A 22,022-nucleotide genomic window follows, 5' to 3' on the forward strand; every position below is an offset into this window, starting at 1 on the left:
CACCTGAGCAACTGCCGACCCTGCTCCCTTCCTCAGCACTGGTGGCTCTCTCCAGGTTGTTTACATCCATAGATAGTAGGGAGTATCTAGAAGAAAAGCCAGAATTAGAAGAGTAATAATGATCTGAGACTGAGTTTGGAGTGCTTTTAATTATCATTTTTCTTTTGTCTACATTAAACTTTTCTAGTGATACTTTATGAATGCCATGAAAGAAGTAGATAGATTTTTGAAAAAACAGATGACAAAGAGGAATTGGCACTGTTTTCAGTCAGTGGAAAGTTTCTTTTATCCATCTAAAGTGTTATTTGATTACTGAAGTTACAGTTTTCCTCTGGCTTAGCTCCTTTTGGTTTACATGCACAGCTTTATTTGTCTGTGATCCTGCCGGATAACTTGGCTTCTAAAACACAGGGGCTGCTTTTGCACCTGGAGAGTCCAAGTGAAAACTCAGGCTCTACCACTTCGTAGTTCTGGGACACTGGGGATGCTCTTTAGCTTCTCTGTCCAAAGCCTTGTTCAGAAGAGTTAGAACAAGATGCAAGCACTGAATTTGCAGCCATGTTTAAGCTAGCATGGGCACAACTATGCTGTTGGAGAAGATGTGAGCATCCAGTATCTGTTCTCACTTGAACTTACAATGTTAGATCCTCAGCAGTTATCCTCTTTCACTTATTGCTTAAGGATCATTTATAAGATAAGTTATTAGTATTATTTGAGTGATGATGAGCATACATCTTTTCATGTTGTTGTTTTATAGTAAGGAGCTGTGGCCTGTGATGGATAAGTGGATAAAATACAGAAAAGGACATGCGAACATTGCGTATACTCCTGATATTATTATAGCCTCAATACTGAGGCTGATTGGTAAGTTGTCTGTTTTATTATTGTTTTTTTCTTGTTATTGATATCTTGGTGGAAGGCTGGGGGGTTAACTGTATAATAAAATATGCTGACTTTGAAAATTTCTGATTTTACAACCATCAGAGTAGATACTTTTGTACTTAAGTCATTCTTTCTCTCTCCTTGTAAATTAGTGTTTTATTCATCTTTTTCAGAGATTAAGATTTTTCATATTAGTACATTTTAGTTACAATTGAGCTCTTTTTAGATGCTAATACTAATATACATAAAGACTAGGATATATAAGTCGCTATAAATTATACTGTAGTTTCATTTGGTTTCTAAAATAAGGATTGTATTAAGCCATTCTTGCATTGCTATATAAAACTACCTGAGATGGGATAATTTATAAAGAGGTTTCATTGGCTTCCAGTTCTGCAGGCTTTACAGGAAGTAGAATGCTGGCACCTGCTTGGCTTGTGGGGAAGCCTTAGGGAGCTTTCAATCATGGTTGAAGGTAATGGGGGAACAGATACATCACATATGGAAAGCAGGAGCAAGTGAGGGGTAGCGGGGAGGGGTCACACACTTTCAAATGACCAAATCTCCTGTGAACTCAGAGCAAGAGCTTGCTCACCACAAGGATGGCCCAAGGCATTCATGAGGGATCCGCTCCCATGATCCAGACACCTCCCACCAGGCCCCACCTCCAGCACTGGGGATTACAATTCAACGTGAGATTTGGGCGGGGACAGATACACAAACTATATCGAGGATATCTTCACACCACCTGCCCAATTTTTTCATACTTGCTTGGTAAGGGTCACTTAAGTGAATTACAGAAATGAAATGATTGTTTAAAAATATTTTAAATGAGACATGGATCCTTCTTAATCTCATATTTAAAGAGGACCTCAATGGCCATTTGGTTCTGCTTCCTTATTTGCTACAAATCGTTAGTTTTTATTTTTACTTATCTCCTATGAATCTTTATTTTTATTTTTATTTTTACTTATTTTTTTCTTCTGTCTTGTCTTCAACAAGCTGCTGTCCAGGCCCTGCAGAATTATCAGTGATAAAAATCTATTAATTAGAAAGATCTCTTAGACACAAAAAAACCCTTCAAAAAAATCAATGAATCCAGGAGCTGGGTTTTTGAAAAGATTAACAAAATAGACCACTAGCCAGACTAATAAAGAAGAAAAGAGACAAGAATCAAATAGACACAATAAAAAATGATAAAGGGGTTATCACCACTGATTCCACAGAAATATAAACTGCCATCAGAGAATACTGTAAACACCTCTATGCAAATAAACTAGAAAATCTAGAAGAAATGGATAAATTCCTGGACACACACACTCTCCCAAGACTAAACCAGAAAGAAGTCGAATCCCTGAATAGACCAATAACAAGTTCTGAAATTGAGGCAGTGATTAACAGCCTACAAACCAAAAAAGCCCAGAACCAGACAGATTCACAGCCAGATTTTACCAGAGGTACAAAGAGGAGCTGGTACCATTCCTTCTGAAACTATTCCAAACAGTAGAAAAAGAAGGAATCCTCCCTAACTCATTTTATGAGGCCAGCATCATCCTGATACCAAAACCTGGCAGAGACAAAACAGAAAAAATTTCAGGCCAATGTCTCCAATGAACATCGATGGGAAAATCCTCAATAAAATACTGGCAAACCAAATCCAGCAGCATATCAAAAAGCTTATCCACCACGATCAAGTCAGCTCCACCCCTGGGATGCAAGGCTGGTTCAACATATGCAAAGCAATAAGCCTAATCCATCACATAAATAGAACCAGTGACAAAAACCACATGATTATCTCAATAGATACTGAAAAGGCCTTCAATAAAATTCAACATCCCTTCATGCTAAAAACTCTCAAACTCTAGGTATTGATGGAACATAACATAATTAGAGCTATTTATGACAAATCTACAGCCAGTATCATACTGAATGGGCAAAAGCTGGAAGCATTCCCTTTGAAAACTGGCACAAGGCAAGGACGCCCTCTCTTACCACTCCTGTTCAACATCGTATTGGAAGTTCTGGCCAGGCCAATCAGGCAAGAGAAAGAAATAAATAGGAAGAGAGGAAGTCAAACTGTCTTTGCAGATGACATGATTGTATATTTAGAAAACCCCATCGTCTCAGCCTAAACACTCCTTAAGCTGATAAGCAACTTCAGCAAAGTCTCAGGATACAAAATCAATGTGCAAAAATCACAAGCATTCCTATATATCAGTAATAGACAAGCATAGAGCTAAATCTTGTGTGAACTCCCATTCATAATTGCTACAAAGAGAATAAAATGCCTAGTAATAAAACTTATAAGGGATGTGAAGGACCTCTTCAAGGAGAACTACAAACCACTGCTCAAGGAAAAAGGACACAAATGGAAAAACATTTCATGCTCATGGATAGGAAGAATCAATATCGTGAAAATAACCACACTGCCCAAAGTAATTTATAGATTCAATGCTATTTCCATCAAGCTACCACTGACTTTCTTCGCAGAATTAGAAAAAACTACTTTAAATTTCATATGGAGCCAAAAAACCCATATAGCCAACACAGTCGTAAGCAAAAAGAACAAAGCTGGAAGTGTCGCAGTAGACTTCAAACTATACTAAAAGGCTACAGAAGCCAAAACAGCATGATACTGATACCAAAACAGACATATAGACCAATGGAACAGAACAGAGACCTCAGAAATACCTACACATCTACAGCCATCATCATGATCTTCGACAAACCTGATAAAAACAAGCAACGGGAAAAGGATTCCCTATTTATTAAATGGTGCTGGGAAAACTGGCTAGCCGTATGCATAAAACTGAAATTGGACCCCTTCCTTACACCTTATACAAAAATTAAGATGGATTAAAGACTTAAATGTAAAACCCAAAACCATAAAAACCCTAAAAGAAAAACTAGGCAATACCATTCAGGACATAGGCATGGGCAAAGACTTCATGACTAAAACACCAAAAGCAATTGCAACAAAAACCTGAATTGACAAATGGGATCTCATTAAACTAAAGAGCTTCTGCACAGCAAAAGAAACTACCATCAGAATGAACAGGCATCCTACAGAATGGGAGAAATTTTTTGCAATCTATCCATCTGACAAAGGTCCAATATCCAGAATCTACAAGGAATGTAAACAAATTTACAAGAAAAAACAACCCTATCAAAAAGTGGGCAAAGGATACGAACAGACACTTCTCAAAAGAAGACATTTATGCGGCCAATAAACATGAAAAAAAGCTCATCATTCACTGGTTATTAGAGAAACGCAAATCAAAACCACTATGAGGTACCATCTCACACCAGTTAGGATGGTGATCATTAAAAAGTCAGGAAACAACAGATGCTGGTGAGGCTGTGGAGAAATAGGAATGCTTCTACACTGTTGGTGGGAGTGGAAATTAGTTCAAGCATTGTGGAAGACAGTGTGGTGATTCTCAAGGATCTAGAACCAGAAATACCATTTGACCCAGCAGTCTCACACTAGTGGGTATATACCCAAAGAATTATAAATCATTCTACTATAAAGACTCATGCACACATATGTTTATTGCAGCACTATTTACAATAGCAAAGACTTGGAACCAACCCAAGTGTCCATCAGTGAGAGACTGGATAAAGAAAATGTGGCACATAATATACCATGGAATACTATGCAGCCATAAAAATGAGTTATGTCCTTTGCAGGGACATGGATGAAGCTGGAAGCCATCATTCTCAGCAAACTAACACAGGAACAGAAACCCAAGCACTGCATGTTCTCACTCATAAGTGGGAGTTGAACAGTGAGAACACATGGACACAGGGGAACATCACACACTGGGGCCTGTCGGGGCATGGGGGGTAAGGGGAGGGAGAGCATTAGGACAAATACCTGTGGGACTTAAAACCTAGATGATGGGTTGATGGGTGCAGCAAACCATCATGACACATGTATACCTATGTAACACACCTGTACGTTCTGCATGTGTATTCCAGAACTTAAAAAAGAAAGCTCTCTTAGTTTTGACCTGACTTCTCTATCTGCAGCATGTATTCTTTGCCCCTGGGGAATATAAAACAAGCTTCATCCAATTTCTGCATTATAGCCCTTAGATACTTTGAAGATAATTAGGACTTTTAAGTATCTTTGGATTTTTCTTTTTCTATTTTTTTTTTTTTTTTTTTTTTTTGAGATGGAGTCTGGCTCTGTCGCCCAGGCTGGAGTGCAGTGGCGCAATCTCGGCTCACTGCAAGCTCCGCCTCCTGGGTTTGCACCATTCTCCTGCCTCAGCCTCCCTAGTAGCTGGGACTACAGGTGCCCGCCACCACGCCTGGCTAATTTTTGTATTTTTAGTAGAGACCGGGTTTCATCATGTTAGCCAGGATGGTCTCGATCTCCTGACCTCGTGATCCACCCACCTCGGCCTCCCAAAGTGCTGGGATTACAGGCGTGAGCCACCGCGCCCAGCCGGATTTTTCTTAATGAAAACTCACAGATAGCATCATTTGAAATAAGGTTAGTGTTTGAGAATCGGTTATATAAGTCAGTCTAAAAATAGATCACAGTAGGAAATACCCTGTGAATTTTGTTACTGTATCGGCAAATTTGCATTCCTCCTCTCTGTGTACTTTGCATGCAAATATAGCAACATTGCCCTAAGTAAATAAAATGGTTCTAGACAAAAACCTGGTTACAAAGTAGACACCAAATTTCACTGGAAATAACCAATAATACACTTGGAGATAAGTTACCAAACAAGAGTGTAGGAGAACCAAATGATTGCCAAAGACTATGAATTTGGTAGAGATACATCAGAAGATAAGCAGAGGCACAGAAGTGGAAATGAAACTATGCCATGTGGTGTACAGGTTCAAAACTGTTTTGCTGAATTCCTTAGTTCAAGATGCCCTCAAGAACAATTTTCATTCTAGCTGTGGAGCACTAGGGAACACAGGAGGGTCAGTGATGGCATTCGCCATAGTTAGGTGACATCCGTATATCTGGAAATGCTGATTTCAGTAGCAGCTTCTCTTATGAATTCAGGAAAAAATGCTCATGCTTTTGACTCATTCTAAATTGTGAAATCTTTTTTGAGAGTTAAAAAAATTAGAAGAGATGTTTTAAGGTGTAAATAAATATATTATCCTAGATAATCTGTGGAATTTTCAAAACAATATGGTATTTTTTTAAGTCACACTTTAAAATATGGTGATTTTTTTGTTCTTGTTTTACTGGTTGTGTTTCTGTATTGGTTAACCTGGAGAGGAAATAAGAGTGAAGACTGTGTTTTTTGTGGTCAGCAGCCTTATACGACAGCGGAAGCAGCCTCTTTGCGTTTATAGAGGAGGGTCAGCTGTACCTGTGATTTATCTTGGTGTCTTCTCCAGTGTCTCTTCTAACTAGTGTTTATCTTCTGGGGTTACCAAATTTGGCTGGCCATCCAAATTGCCAGAGAAGCTTCTTAAAAAACATAGATTCTCAGGTTCCATCTTCCAAGGTTCTGATAGTGTTAGAGTAGTGTCTGCAAAGCTCTATAGGCATGCTAATGAAATAATGGGTTCGGAAAAGAATGATTGCCATAAATAAAATAGTATACACAGTCATTCACCACATAACAATGTTTTCATCAGCAGTGGAGCACATACCAGAAGGTGATCTCAGAAGATGATAATACCTTGTTTTCCTGTACCCTTTCTATGTTTAGACACACAAATGCTTACCCAAGTGTTACAGTTGCCTCCAGTATTCGGTACAGGAACATGCTGTACAGATTTGTAGCCTATCAGTAGGCTACCCCATATAGCCTAGGTGTGTAGTGGCTACTGCATCCGTGTTTGTGCAAGTGTACTCTAGGATGATGTTTGTCCAAGGACAGAATCTCCTCAAAGATGAATTTCTTAAAATGTGGTCTCCTGACTAAGCGACCTGTGACTGTACTTTACCTTTCATTTAGATGTCACAAAACTCTTTTAAAGAAAACTATTTAAGATTATATACTTTCAAATATGTACCTTAAAATATGTGAATTAATATGTTAATAGTTTAAAAAGAAGGATGTGTAATTGTTGGGATAAAATATGGCTTGTAATTTTGTTCAAATCAAGTCTAGTTTATTCTTTGAATCTAAAATTCTGGCTGTTGAGAGCCAAATAATTTATGACTATTTAATAATATGTATTATTTAGAGTAATATATGCATACTTATACAATTAAGACTGATACAATACAATTATATGTTATAGAGAATAAGAATAATGTGTAATTAACATAATATATAATTGACAATACCATGTACTAAAATGCTTATAAACATATAAAAGTAGTTCAGAGGATGGATAATTAGAAAGCGTAATGTCAAAGTAGGAGCAAAGTCAGGAAGAATAAGCCCTTCTCAGGTCTGCTGATGAAGTCGTGTGCATGAGCAAGATGGGTGTGGGGAGGCTGGAGCACACAGCCTAGTGGGCTGCCACGTGTGCACAGGTGCACCAGCACAGGAGAGGAGCAGCAGAGCCTGGTCCTGCCTGTCCTTTTCGTGCCGTGGCACTATACGCAGGAGATGGGACTCAGAGCGAGGCAGTTGCTGGGTGACAAGGACAGTAGTGTAGGCTGAGGGCAAAGGGTGAAAGTGAGTGAGGCCTGCTGTTTATGTCTGGCAGATTTCTCAAAGGTGACATTAACACCCCCACCCCCCAACACACACACACACACACACACACACACACACACTCTCATCTGGATGAGAGTTTGAATTGTTACTAAGGAGAAACTGTTAGTGAACTTTCTTGCCATTTCTGAATCTGACCTTGACTGAAAAATTGAGTAAAAAATCAAGTTGGTAGGCTGTGATTTAATAATAATAACTTAAGTCACACACTAATCTTCATAAAATAAAGGAATTGTCTTTATTCTTTTTTTGTTTTTTTTTTGAGACGGAGTTTCGCTCTTGTTGCCCAGGCTGGAGTGCAATGGCGTGATCTCGGCTCACTGCAACCTCCACCTCCCAGGTTCAAGCGATTCTCCTGTCTCAGCCTCCCGAGTAGCTCGGATTACAGGCATGCGCCACCATGCTCGGCTAATTTTTTGTTGTTTTTTTTTAGTAGAGACAGAGTTTCTCCATGTTGGTCAGGCTGGTCTCAAACTCCCAGCCTCAGGTGATCCTCCTGCCTTGGCCTCCCAAAGTGCTGGGATTACAGGCGTGAGCCACCATGCCCGGCCTCTGTCTATTCTTAATTCAAAATTTGCACATCCTATTGAGATTTTTACTCCGTGGACGGTAAAACAAGCTTTAGGTCAGTGAGACTTGCGTTATCTAATGTTGGATTCACGTGTGAGCATTGCTAACAGCAAATGGTCACAGGATTAGTACACGGGGTTTACTCCAACCTGCCTTAATGATTAACTATTAAAGAGCATTTTGTGGAATGCTTGAATTGCTCTAGAGTCACAGAAATGTGGTGGAGAATAGAAACTGATCTCACTGCAGTGCTCAGTTCTTGGCAGAGCTGAGGCCTAGAAAGATTAAGCCCTTGTCTGAGGCCATCCAGTGGAAAGGTAGCAAAGTTGGGACAGAAATTTGCCTACCACTGGATTCAGTGGAGTGTAAATCTGTAGAATACCACCTTTCTGCCCCAAAGAGCTTATAAAATCCTGAATAATTTGCCCCTCCTTGTATTAACTGGAACCTAGAGCTAGAAAAACAGTGTGCCACATGTCAGGTTTCTGCAGGTCAGACTGAAGTAGCCATTATTCAGTGATTTTCTATCTGTTCTCTTGGCAAATCTGTCAGCTTTCCTTTGAAATTGTGTCAGCTCACCTTTCCTTTGCAAACTTGCATCCAGAATCTTAAATGAAAACCCTGCTGTCTTTATCTTCTAATTAGTGTTTATTGGAAGGGTCTGCCTGTAGACTTACTTTCTGTGCAGGCCTCAGCTCTGCTGGGGCTCCCTTGACAGTGCTGGGGATTGCATTGTCATGGATGTTGAGATTAGCTCCACATTTCTTATTTGTATTCTAATACGGCTGGATGGCCCTGGAGCGTCCTCACATACCTTCTGTGGGGAGCTCTTCCTCCATCATGGCCAATCTGTTATCTCTGTCAGGTCATCGTATATTGAGTCTTTTTCCCCAAATCATCTACTAGACTCATGATTTCCTCTTATTTTACTCCTTAGCTCCATTAATTTAAATCACTTATAAAACTGAATTTCATTAAGTGCTTTTAATTGAAAGGGAGCCCTTATAACATGATGATATATTTCCTGGGAACGCATGCACATCCCATGATGGAGTAATACCATAGCTGTGCTAGATGCGCATCCCTTTCTCTGCTGTTAGTCATACAGTTAATATCCGTGGTAGATTGTTCCAGAGGACAGATCCAGTGGTATGCTGGTAGCAGTTTAATCTGATTGCAAAGAGATATTTGAAAGTGGTCAGTGACCTGAAATTTCTGATTTCTGAAGTAAATTACTTTTCAGTTTCCTAGGCTCCCTAGAAATTATTCAGATATTTACAATATCATCTTACATTGGGAGTTATCCTGATATTCTTTGATCAGTAATTATGTACTGAGCATCTGCTGTGTATCACAATATTCAGGCTGCAAGTACCTAGCACTAAGCTAGTTCCTGTAGAGGATACAAAGTAATGCAAATTACTTAAGCGCCCCATGCCTCAGCTTCTCCACATTTAAAATAGAGATGAAACTCATATGCTGGATCCACATATAGACCTGTGGGACACTTGCAGTATTGAGAGAGAATGTGAACACAGAACGCTGAGCATACAATATGATACTGTTGTAAAAGCACATCCAAGATATGTTCCGCAATTCTCCTACTTAGGAGTCAAAAGAAGATGAGGATTTGCCTGGATGGAGGGAACAGGATTCCACTTTGAAGCAAGTTCTCATCCATAGGAGAGCTCCTGGAGTAAGGGAAGGCTGCGAGTTTAGGGGAATGGGGGGAATGATGCCATCCTGCTTGCTTTAGCCTTTGGGGAATTTGGTTGCCCTGTGATCTCCATCCTTGGATCTTTGGTTCTCATACCTGTTAGTTATTATTGAGAACCCTCAAAGAACTTTCATTACTCCAGGTTACATCTATCTGTATTTACTGTGTTAGTAATTAAAAACTCAGAAATTGTTTATTTATTCATTTAAAATGAACAGTAATGAACCCATAAATGACGTTTTTAATGAAAGATAACTATATTTCCAAAACAAACAAAAAATAATGAGAATCGCATTGCCTTGTTGCAGACCTTTGTACTGTCTGGTTTGATATCAGATGGCTGATTTTTCATTATCTGTTCTGCATTCATTCTCGTGTGTTTTTCATATCCGTAAGACTGAATATATGAAGAAAACCCATTCTCATACAAATACACAGTTGATGGAGGGCAGAATCTTTTATTATTAGCCTTTTCAAATACGGATATTCTTTTTTGATGCTACAATAAAACTCAACAAGTAGTAATTTCTTAAAGGGTACTTGAAGTGTGAAATCTGAAGTGCTGTCAGTGAGCTTTTTATACCTTGTTACACTAAAATCCATTGAGCTAGCTTAAATGTTGAAGGGATCCTTTTGCCCACTTACGATTTTGTAACCTGCATTATTCACTTGGAAAATAATTGATTGACATAGATCTTCGAAATGCCAGCAATACCCAAAAATCACATTTAATATCACCAATCTCATCACAGAAAAGTCTTAAATATTGTAAAGCTGTCAAGCTCAGGATAGCTGATGAAAATTGTTCCAAACGTTTAATTTTGCTTGAAAGCTCAGATGTTATTGACCACGAGGATAAAGTTCATTTAAGTTACAGGTTCACTTTGTTTATTGTTGAAAAAAATCTGCGTTGTTCCAGTTAGCCATAGTTTGTCAGTTCTTTCAATCAAAGGTGGTGTCCTATGAGAAAAAAGCGCCTAATTTCACTCACAAGACAAACAATTGGATAAGTGCATTTCTTCACAACAACCAGTGTACTCAGTGCATGGGGGAGTGCTTCCTGTGCCATCTACAGCATGTTACAGAGTTCTGTGCTTAGGGGTCCAGGTTTAGTGAGAGTAATTGTGACTAAGTAAAATTGGCTTTTTGACTCTGAGCACCTGGCAGTGGAGAATAACTCCCATTTAGCGAGGTGCCACTGTCTTGACTTGCACTCACAGTCCGGTAGTTTGATCTGCTGTGGCTTTTGCACCATCAGACCACATGTCAGCACTGGGAGGAAGGCACTTAACTTCTTAGCATTGTTGTGAAGTAGTTTGACTTAGAGGACACTAAGGTTTCTGCAGACTACACTTGAGAATTACTGCTCTGTGGTATAATAGCAGTTGCCAAAGTGTCAGACCAAAAATACATATTTTGGTGGGACCATAGTCTTATCTTTGATGTGTTAACAGAAGTCAGGCATTTCACACTGGCCCTACTGAAACCATTCTTTCTTCTAAATTCTATTTATTCCATTGTAACTTGGAAAGCAACACATTGTATATCATCTGGTATAGGTGATTGCAAGACGAAATGATGAGGCATTTTGATCACCTCTTGTAAGAGAAATGGACCTTTAAATTCTTAGGAAAAGTTAGTCAACATTTAACTGGACTGTTTACATTTTGGTTTGTTTCCCCTAGGTCGTTTAGGCCAATTGGGTTTGAAAGAAGGATTTCCATCTGCTGTGAAAAATATTAGTTCGGTTATTGGTATGTTTATACAGCATGCTCACGATGAAGGTAAAACTTACATCTATTAAAATTACTTTTAAGTAACTTGTGTTTCTCATAGTTAAACCATTTTTGGGGTCCTTACTGTGTGCTGTGCTCTGTGCTTTGCTTGCTGCCTCATAGATTAGGGAATATTTGCAAAACATTCCAGCATTAATATTGGAATGTGTGTGTGGATTTTGTGGTGGTATTTGATTACTTAAATAAAAGTCGTTCGCCCTGTTGGGCACTGCTTTCCTAAGGAAGAAGAAAGTCTCTTCTCTTCCTGCGGCTAACATTCTGCCTCTAAAACTCTGTACTGTGTGATCCCTGACAAGTGACTTAACCTGGGCTCTCTGCGAGGCCTCCTGGGTGGAGCTGTGTCTTGACGGAATGAAATCCGTGATGCACAGTGAGATGCCAGGTATCACAGAGTACTTAGCATCAAGAGGGGAGAGCTTGTAAACCTGGAGACCTTGTGAGCAAGGCTTCGTAGTGGGGATTTCTATTATCATTTACGTATTGCATAGCATGTAATTTTATCTCTTGTGGGAGAAGCTTAACTCAAAGTAACTCTTATAAGGGATGAATCTAGTTTTTATTTTGAATATTATATAATCAAGGAATAATACAGTTAAGCAACATGCCATCAGAAATGCACAGAGTTACATTTTAAATACTGTATAACACCCAAGATGATCTTAACATGGTAGGTTGTCTTCAGCTTTCAGTGGGAGACTGTATATTTAGCTTAATGAGAACAGTGTTTCTCATTAAGCTGCTTTCTCTGAAATACCTTCTTTAACTTTAGGATAGCCACTGAAGTGGTACACATTTCTTCCATATTACAGTGTACTTTTTTACAATTGAGGTTGTATATTGACATAAAAGAAAGTAGCCAGAATAATGGCTAATGAGTTGTTTTGCCAGCAGATGCAGTTTACTCTGATACTACAGTGGGTGTAACCTAGAAGCTGTGGTAATCCTCGTCCCCATGAGGGAGAAGGAGGAGCTGATGTTGGGGCCTGCTATAGATTAGACCTTGTGCATGGCACTGCCCCACAGCCTAACGGGATCCCCAAGACAGCCATCTGAGTGGATGGCATTGTCCTTCTTGTATACAGGAGGAAACCAAAGCTCAGAGAGAAGAGTGATTTGCTGAAGGTGAGGCTAGGAAGTGCCATCCCTGCTGTTTGCCCAGGTCTGTCCCTCTCCAGAGCTAGCTCTTTAAATAGTGCCACATGCTGTTATTTATTAAAATTATTTTTAACCTCTTGTGTTTCTCTTACTGTTACACTTTTTTATTTGTTTGAGTCATGGCCTTACTGTGTACCCCGTGCTCTGTGCTTTCTCATTGCTTGTAGTTTATGGGGGGGAGTAATATTAAGAGCTGCAGTTCTGCCTGCTTGTCAGCATTAATGTTTGAATGTGTGGGCTTTTGTATTATTTGAAATAGTGCTAGTTTACCTTGTTGGAGAAAACTGAGATACACATTGAGTATATTTTATTTGAAATGCTTGGGACCAGAAGTGTTTTAGACTTCAGATTTTCTTGGATTTTGGAGTGTTTCCTTTATATTTATGAGTTGAGAGCATCCCTAATCAGAAAATCAGAATGCTCCAGTGAGTATTTCCTGTGTGGGTCATGTTGATGCTCCAGAAGTTTCAGCTTCGGAGCATTTTGGATTTCAGATTTTTGGAGTAGGAATACAGTGCAACCTCCAACTTTAACTCCTAAATTGTTTAACCTAAATTATCTAAGTAAATGAAATTTTCATAACTCTGAAATAAACTTACCTTAAAAGAGAACTGTGATAATACACTGTAATGTATAACCTAGCTGTAATCCAGAATCATACACTGTACTGTAGTTTTTGAAAGTATGGTACGCTACAAAAACAATTTTTCATTATATCTCATTTTATTATGTTTTCTCATTTCCAAAGTCCATTTATAAATGCTTCCCGTGGATATCTCATAGAGTCATATGTTTAATGAAGGTTTTAGGATCACGTTTTATTAAACCTTAAATATGGGAGTGTGATCCTTCCAGAACTGTTTTGGGAAGCTCAGTGGTGGCCGTGGGTGACTGGGATCTTGGAGGCCCTCTCCCTTTTAAAAACACACAAACAGTCCTCAGAACACTGCTGGGGCCAGGAAACTACAGACAGCTACTGTCTGGCTTTTCTTCTTTTTTATTTGTGGACAGGTCTTAAATGAATTTTTTTATTGTGGGTTTTTTTTATATTTAATTTTCATTGCTGGCAGAAAGCATTTTGTATTTGAATAGTATTCCAGTAGGTTACATCACTAAAATTTTGAATAACAGATATTTTCTTGTTTTATGACTGATCTGAAATTTCTTTTCAGATATACCATGGGGTATACAGTTAGCAGCCGTGTATGCTCTTTGTGACTTGAGTCCCAGCAATCCAGCAGAAATTTCCAAGATCCTGGAAGCTTGGCGGAGAGAGGCCTCCAAAAGCGTTCCGTCTGCGATTGTCAGCTGCCTAGAGGAAGTCAGTGCCCTGAGCACAGAGGAGCTTGGCTGACCCGGGATGCCACTGAGGCTTGAGAAGTGCCTTGACACATTTTGAACACAAATAGTTTGATCAGCTTTCAGAATACAAAGGGAGGTTTCAAAACAAAAAGACATAAAATAGATAAAACAGACCAGAGGCTCTCCTTATTGTTTGGCAAGGAGACAGGAGAAACAAGCAGTCGCATAGTCGTTTTTCCCTAAATCTCATACGTTTCACTTAAGGCTGTTGTGATCTGTGACATATGGGTTATATTATTGTGTCTTTGTCAAACAACAAAAACTTGAACTTAGCCCTTTTTTTGCTGCAGAAAGTGTCCTTTTAGTGGCTTCTTAAAATTGAGTGGCATTTTATAATGAACTTACCAATATAAAAACATGATTTGGTTCCTGAGCTGTTGTTGTTGGACTTGTGCTCCAATGAGTGACTAGGAAAAAATAAATTGGCAAAAACCTAGAGTTTTCTGCTATCTTAGCTGGAAATGAGCTGCAAAAGTTTTTCTCAAGATGTAGTGCGTAATTGATCAGAGCAAAACATGGAGAGCCCTTAGCAGAAACCCACTTTAATGCATTTTCTTCATATCCCTAAAGTTCCTTAAAAATATGTGACAATGCATCAGGAAGAGGAGAACTGAAGAGTAGAAGTTCCCTTGCAGATTTTTTTATCAGTGACATGTAACGAGCAATTCACAGATGAGCGCAGGCAGAGCTCTGTGTGTCGTGTACATATGGACCGTGCTATGATGTGTCTCACATTGGATGATATTCCACTTTGGGAATTTTAGTATTTGTATATAGAAAATGGGTTTAATAACTCACCATGGTTTTGATTTGTCTTATATTCGTTATTTCTTAAAACTCTTGTATGTTTTTATAATAAAAAATAAAAGTAAGCCATGGATATTACTGTTCTGATTATTAGAGTGAAACTGGGTGTTACTTCTGCTCTACCAAGGGTGAAGAAGACATCTAACCAAAGATAGAAGAAAATGGTCATTCCTAAAGAGACCTGCCTTCTGGTGATAGAAACATTGCATTGCCAGTACTTACCCGGCTTTGAGTATTTACGGAGATGCTCTTTAGTGATACCAGATGCCAGATAATTAAGTGTTTACAGGCCCTCATGATTGGATTTTTTGTTTAATTACAGCTGCTGCCCTTTAACAATTGCATTTGGCAGCAATTTTGTTACTCCTTCCTTAAGTAATTATTACAGGCAGAACTGAAATTTTTTAATCACTTGGTTGTCCTTTTGGAAGCTTTGTGTTGATAGTCATTCTTACTACCAATATGTTGAACATACTCTCTCTGCCAGGTGCCTTGCTGGGAGGAGCTAGTCACATGGCATTTGGGTAGAGGAAAATCCTAAACGAGTGGTCACCCAGTATATACAACAATCATAAATTGGGGAAATAGCAACAAAGAAAACCTGGAGCTTTGCATATAGAGTAGCAGGGTAGATGCCTCTTTCCACGTCGTGGTCAAAGAGGATCTCTCTGAGGAGGTAACATTACAAGGACCTGGATGGAGGGACCCAGACTTGAAAGCAGGCAGGAGGAATGTCCCTGCTGGGGCAGCCCTGCAAGGCAACAATCCCATGAGTGCCAGAAGGAGTCTGCTGGAGCCAAAACTCCTGTCGCGTGTCCATGGGATCAGGTTAGATAACTGCCAGTCACTCAAGACAGCTGGGAGCACTTTCATGCTGAGTGGCATCTGAGGCTCCAGGGAGATTGAGTGGAGGTGTCACGTGCAATAGTTCACTGGAGCTGTTCTGAGGAAAAGGGATGTGAGAAGGGCAAGAGGTGAAGTGGAGAGACCTGTTAGGAGGCGACTGCAACAGGTGGAGCTGGGAGCTGACGGTGGTGAGGGTGCAGATGACGAAGGGCATATGGACTTCACATCTATTGGGGTAGAATTGATGCTGTGTTCATGAAGTTCCGGGGAAGAATCAGGGAAGACGTCCAGGTTACTGAGTTGAGCACCTGGAGTTGGGGATAGAGGCACACAGGTTTAGGAATTACAGGTGGTAGGAATCACGACTCTCGAGCTTTCCATCTGGGACATGGGAACCATAAGACCTCCAAGGAGAGGTGGCAGGGAACCTTTACAGGAAAAACTCTATAGAAGGGATGTGACAGAGCTTTGGAAGTTGATAGCATAGGGAGACTACTTAAAGGTCTGTGTGTGTATTTCTGCGTTCACCTAGGGAGAAAAATAACTTCCCCCCAGTCCCTCCTATAATTTGAAGTGCCATGGGAGAGGGAGAAGACGAAAGACAGGGCAGGAGGTGGTGTGGGAGGAAACTTGTCGGTCATATATTGTCCAGGCACTTGGCTACCAATGTGGCTGGAAGCTGCAAGGTCAGGTGAGGTGAGTGACCTTGGTGAGCATCTCCCACATAGTGATGGGCTTGGAATGGGTGGCACAGGGAGTGGGAAGTATGGAAGAGAGAAGAGCAGGGCGTGGTCCACCGAGTTTGTGGAAATTGTGCTTAGTGAGTGGATTTGTCAGGTGGTTCAAACATGTTAAACCTCAGCAGTCGTATGTGTTTTTAATTAATGGAGAGGAGGTGCACTGTCGTTTATTAGCACCGGTGCTGACTTTTGCTTGCCATACTTGTTCCTTGAGTTTACTTGGCAGCATCCACTCCATATGAACTGATGACGATAAATAGGCTTGAAGTTGCCCACGATACTCTGTTATCCCCAGAGAGTGGAAAGGTTTTAAGCTGTTATTAATTTCTAGTACCCAAACAGAACATTATTGTAACGTTTTATTACTTGAACCAAAAAAAAAGACTAAAACTGTAAACACAAAAATGAACACTTTTCAGCCTGGAGTTAGATGAGGCTTTCAACTGGTGCTGGCGGCTCAAGCTGGTTCCCCTGCAGCTTGATAAGCCTTTCAGTGCAGAGGTAAGCAGGAGACACTGAATCAGGCTGCGCTGGGCAACGGCAGAGATTCTCGGAGCGTCTGCACATGATGGTATTTGCGCGGGAAGCCAGGGCAGCGGTGAAGAGGGTGAAAATGGTCAACAGAGTGTGGACAGAGAGCAAGATGATTACACACTTCGGAGTGTCATTTTTCACAGAGAAAGTACTCTGTTACATTGTTTAATTTGTTTTTTAAAATAGGATGTGGCAGTATAATTCAGCAAGTTCAATATTTAAGGAACATGAAATAGAAATAAATTCATACCTGGACTTGGAAAGAACTGCACTGTAGCCATTAGAGGGCACTGTAGACTCACCCATGAACAAACCATCCGGAAGAGACAGGGAACCTTAACTGGAGAGGTCGTCTGGGGGCAGAATTTCGCGCTCTGAGAGCCTATCAGGGAAGCATTTCCATTCATGTTTGGGGTGTTCCTTGCACTTCCTAGGGCCATTATTAATAAGTAAATGGGGAAAATGTGTGGCTAGAATAACATGTAAAATTCGTGTTTAAGAGCACATTTCAAAAAAAAAAAAGCAAATACTTAAGTCCTTTGATCAAAAAACAAAACAACAAGAAGAAAGGGAAGGAAGGGAGAAAGAAAGAAAAGAAAGAGAAAAAGAGAAAGAGAGAAAGGAAAGAAAAAGAAAAAAAAGAAAAAAAGAAAGGGAAGAGAGAAGGAAGGAGGGAGGGAAGGAAGGAAGGAAGGAAGGAGAAAGACAAGCAAGTGACCAGGTGAGTAATTGGTAGTGGCAGTGAAGTGAATGGCAGGTTGTGTCGCTCTCCTCTGATGAACTGGCAGGCAAAGAAACTAGTCAATTAAGTCATCCTGCCCACATTGAACTTACTTTTTTCAAACATCCCTGACGCATTATCTTGTGTAGAACCATATTACAAAGAATTTGTAGTGCGAATAGAGCTCACACCTGGAAATCTAATCAACCGCCCTCATTAAGACTTAGGATGCAACAATGTTTCAATGAGGGGTGTTTTAAAAATTTAGGAGAAAGTTGAAAAAGTCAGATCTATAAACTTGTAAATGCTTTCCTCTCTTGCTTGCTTCCATCTACCTGACGCTTTCTCAAGGAAATTCAGAGTGCATAATTGTGAAACAAGAAGTTCATTTTCTTGCCCCTCTAAGGGGAATTTTGAGGAATTAAAGCGCCCTCACTGTATTGTAGTCAATTTGTTTTGCACAACGAAATAGGTTCTGATGACAGAGGCAAAAACAGAAGTGTGAGTGAAGAGCCATAAAAATGATATAATTCAGTTTTCTATGAAAATGAATGCTTTTGCTTGCTTTCATGAAGAACTTTGTGTTTTTGTGAAGGACGTTAGTACCTTGGAATGCCTTGGCTCAGGCCACCTTGTCTTCCAAAGCACACAAGATGTGTCTCATCAGGGTGTCAAGGTGCCAGCGTTCACCCTGGAGCCCAGCCCTCATCAGCCATTCTCTAATTGCACCTTTCGCGGGGCCTGTCGGCAGTGGGGAGCCTAAATCACACCTGGCTTCTTAGGACTGGAGATTCTAGAGCTTCACCCAAAACCCTTGAGTTTGAAACTCCGGGGGTGCCTCCCGGTGACATGGATGCCCCCAGCAGTTGGGTAGACACTGCCCAGGAAGTACTCTGAGCATTGCGGCCTGCTCTGTTCTGCACCCGAGGTCTGCTCACCCTCCCGCTGCCTGAGCGGCCTCTGCCTTCTCAGCTGCTTTCTGTCTTCAGAGGGTCACAACTCTGGTCTCTAGATGGCTTTCCCCACTGTCCCATCCCTTGATCCATTTCCATGGAAGTTTGGAAAGAGGAGAAGGTAAGCTTGTCACTGCCTTCCACCACCTTGAACTGAATCCAGTCCCTAGCTGGTTTTGTTTTTAATTTTTCCCATAGTCTTTAAGAATATTACTTTTTCCTTAACAGTCATCAATTGCTGCTCTGAGATAACCTCACCCTAAATTACGAGTACACAACTGAAAAACTCGGAAGGCGAGGAGCTGAGAATGTAAACCCTCAACCACCAGACCTTCCACAGCCGTAAACGGACCCTCCTAGGTATTGTTTCTCTGTGTTAATTATTGTTAAACTATATCCATTTTAATAGTTTCACTTGTAATGCAATATATACTATTCTTGAATAGCCTCCTCTTACCTGTGTATTATCGTATGCATATAGCAAATTAAACATTGAAACGGGTCGGCACTGGAATGTCCTCTCCCTGTCGCCCAGGCCCTGTTCTCCCGGGGCTGCACTGACTGGCGGGTCTTTGGCTGCCCTCGCAGAGATGCCTGGGCAGATAGAGGTCTCAGGGATGGGGACACCGCCTTCGTAGCCCCGCCCTGGCGGCCCCGCCCGTAGCCTGAGGCCCTGAGCCCCAGCGGCCCCGCCCCCGCAGCTCCGCCCCCGCAGCCCCCCCTCTGCAATCCTGGTACCCGAGGCTCCGAACCCGCAGCGCAGGCCCAGCCTCCGCAGCGCCATCTCTGCAGCCCCGCCCCCGCAGCCCCACCTCCGAACCCGCAGCCCCGCCTCCGTCTCTGCAACCCCGCCCCGCAGGCCTGCCGGCAGGTGCCTAACAGTGACCTCGCCGTGCTGCACTCCCTGCGCGTTGGTCACTTACAGTCGTCGCAGAGGTGGATAAAACTTGAGGTGCCTCCTTCTGCCCTCTTCAGCTACTCATTCCTGCCAGTGCATACTCCGGCCCTGTGCTTGCGCTTCCACTGGGGAAGTTGTCCCCTGGGGCGGAAGGGTCGAGGCCTCCGTGGGCTTCAGGTTACTTGGGGAAGCTCGTGACCCTTGGAAGCGAAGCTGCTGGGAAGGCTGCGGGAAGGCTCGCTGGCGCGGGGCTTGGGATTTGGGATGCAGGAGCTTCCTCTAGGGGTGCGCCTCCTCGCTCGCCGCCAGGGACCGGGCGCTGTCAGGCCTGAGGCCCCTGTGCCCCAGATCCTCCACGGCGGCTGTGCTGGAACCCCACACTTGCTGGACGTGTGTGCCGGGATCCCCGAGTCCAAGCCAACACCAGCGAGATTCTTAAAACTATCCTTGGTAAAAATGTAGCAAAACCTCAAATAAAGTAAACATTTTGATTTTTGAATAATAGTCACATTTAGAATATTGCAACAGTTTTGTAAGAAAATAACACCTTGAAATGTTTCAGGAGTTGGAGTTCAGAGGCAAAAGCATGTTTGCGATGAGGTAACCTGTCTCTGTGTCTTTGCATCCTGCTGTGCCCCACCGTGTTTTGAAGGAGGGTTGCAGAGTCACTGACCCTGTGGGATGGCCAAACTGCACATGCCCAGCGCTCTGCCCGCCCCAGGGCACCTCTCCCACCTGCCAAGGAACCTGCTCCCACCCTGACCACTCGCAGATAATCCAAGACTCACTATATCTTAATGGAAAACCACAGTCACATTGGCAAATGTTTGGACAACCCGAATCTGACCTCCAGAAAGGAGAGCCCCGCGCACCCCCTGCTCAGGAAGACTTGGCTGTGCGAGTGAAAGTGTGCAGCTGTGAGGAGAAAGCCCTTCCTGGCCTGTTGCCCTGTATTTTCAGACCACTACTTTTCCTTTGGTTAAAAAAAAAAAAAATTCTCTGGAGAAAGATGATAGAGTCCTTTATTAAAAGGCATTTAGCCTACAGGAATGTATTCTGCTAAATGAGGTTCTCTGTCAGCCCTACAGCTGCCTCAGACATAAAAAAGGTGTATGGGGAAAGCTCCAGGGCCCTGAGCCTATCGAACAGGTGATCCTGAGCCACCCCAGCCATTCCAGGACGCTCCCATTAGTCACTCAGAAGCTGTTCATAAGCTTCTCTTTCAAATCACCCCTCATGTCCCGGGAAGAAGGGGAAATGGTCTACAAGGCGGAAGAACCTACAAATTGTAGGATGTTTACTTAATCCAGGGCCTTGTGAGTGTGGAAACACATCTGTAAATGCAGAATTGAGCTCACAATCCCCTGGCAGCAGCGATGCTCTTTAGAGCTGTGTCGCTGTGTTCCAGGAGACATGTGTTCGCCAAGGAGGAGAAAACCAAACAGGACCCTGTGCCTACCTTAAAATGCGAAAGTGCTGTATGAAACAATGAGCTTCTCTTGCAGGTCATTCTCCAGAATGCCAATTACATACTTATTCTTCCTGCTTGAGAAACGGGAAACATATTCCGTTGTCCAGGAGAGCCATCTGCATTGTGGTTGCTGCACCTTCATGGAAGGAGGGAAATTGTGACTTGCAGTCGAAGCCGAGGGTTCCAACAACTTTTGTTCTGAATTTCTGTAACGGAGGGCCATCCTTTATTTGCATGTTGAAAAGCTGTTTGTTAAGTCTGCAGTGGAGCAGAAAATAGAATTTTTAAAGCACTCTCTCCTGACCTTTTCTATTTCGTATTTTTTAAGAGACAGAAATTTAACCCCTATCACATTGGCAATCATCCGGAATAATGTTTTAAATGCATCTTTGTGTTTGTAAAACTTGCTTCGTGATGAGAAAGTAAGTTTTCTGGATTTTGACGCAGTTTTGAAGTGCAGCATGTTAATTTCTAAATAGAAACACTGGCATTGGAGAAACTAAAGTAACGTGAATATAATTCTAGGAACTATAAGCTTACTTTCCTTTTTTTCTGGCTTTCTTTAGCTCTACGTACCTATTTTTTAATGCACTTAAGAAAAAAGCTATGCAATTGTGAAGCGTTTTTTTTTTATTATTATTCACAGGTTGAGCTTTATTTTGTCTTTCATCTGACAATTCTTTTCATTTAAATTCCACAATATGCCCGAGTGAGCAAAGAGAAAGGAGTCAGGGAGACAGAAATCTTCAAACTAAAACAAACAAACAAACAAAAAACATGCTATGCCTGGCTCCCCAAGCTGATTTTTTGGTTACTGTTATTACTAACCCCATACAAGTGTTTTTACTGGGAAATAATGTTGATTCAGTTCCCCGGCTCTGGTGCACGCGTGAGCCCTGCAGCCGCCTGTCCTCCCCAGC

The 22,022-nt window shown here is 41.5% G+C and overlaps 1 protein-coding gene across 5 annotated transcripts in view; it reads left to right on the forward strand.

The window, feature by feature from the left end:
- Positions 1–15,012, forward strand: part of ICE1 (interactor of little elongation complex ELL subunit 1) — a 67,686-nt gene extending 52,674 nt beyond the window's left edge. For 2 of the 5 annotated variants that reach the window (XM_016952924.3, XM_063811073.1), the window contains 3 exons: positions 758–864; positions 11,505–11,603; positions 13,943–15,012. In XM_016952924.3, the coding sequence (XP_016808413.3) occupies positions 758–864; positions 11,505–11,603; positions 13,943–14,124 (388 nt within the window). In that variant the 3' untranslated portion in view covers positions 14,125–15,012. Of the gene's footprint in view, positions 1–757; positions 865–11,504; positions 11,604–12,506; positions 12,775–13,942 lie in introns of all 5 variants that reach the window. The other 3 variants (XR_010157136.1, XM_016952925.4, XM_063811072.1) reach the window with 3 other exon arrangements.
- Positions 15,013–22,022: the final 7,010 nt, after the last annotated feature.

The sequence above is a fragment of the Pan troglodytes genome, chromosome 4 (genome assembly GCF_028858775.2).
Source record: "Pan troglodytes isolate AG18354 chromosome 4, NHGRI_mPanTro3-v2.0_pri, whole genome shotgun sequence".
Taxonomy (NCBI): Eukaryota; Metazoa; Chordata; class Mammalia; order Primates; family Hominidae; genus Pan; species Pan troglodytes.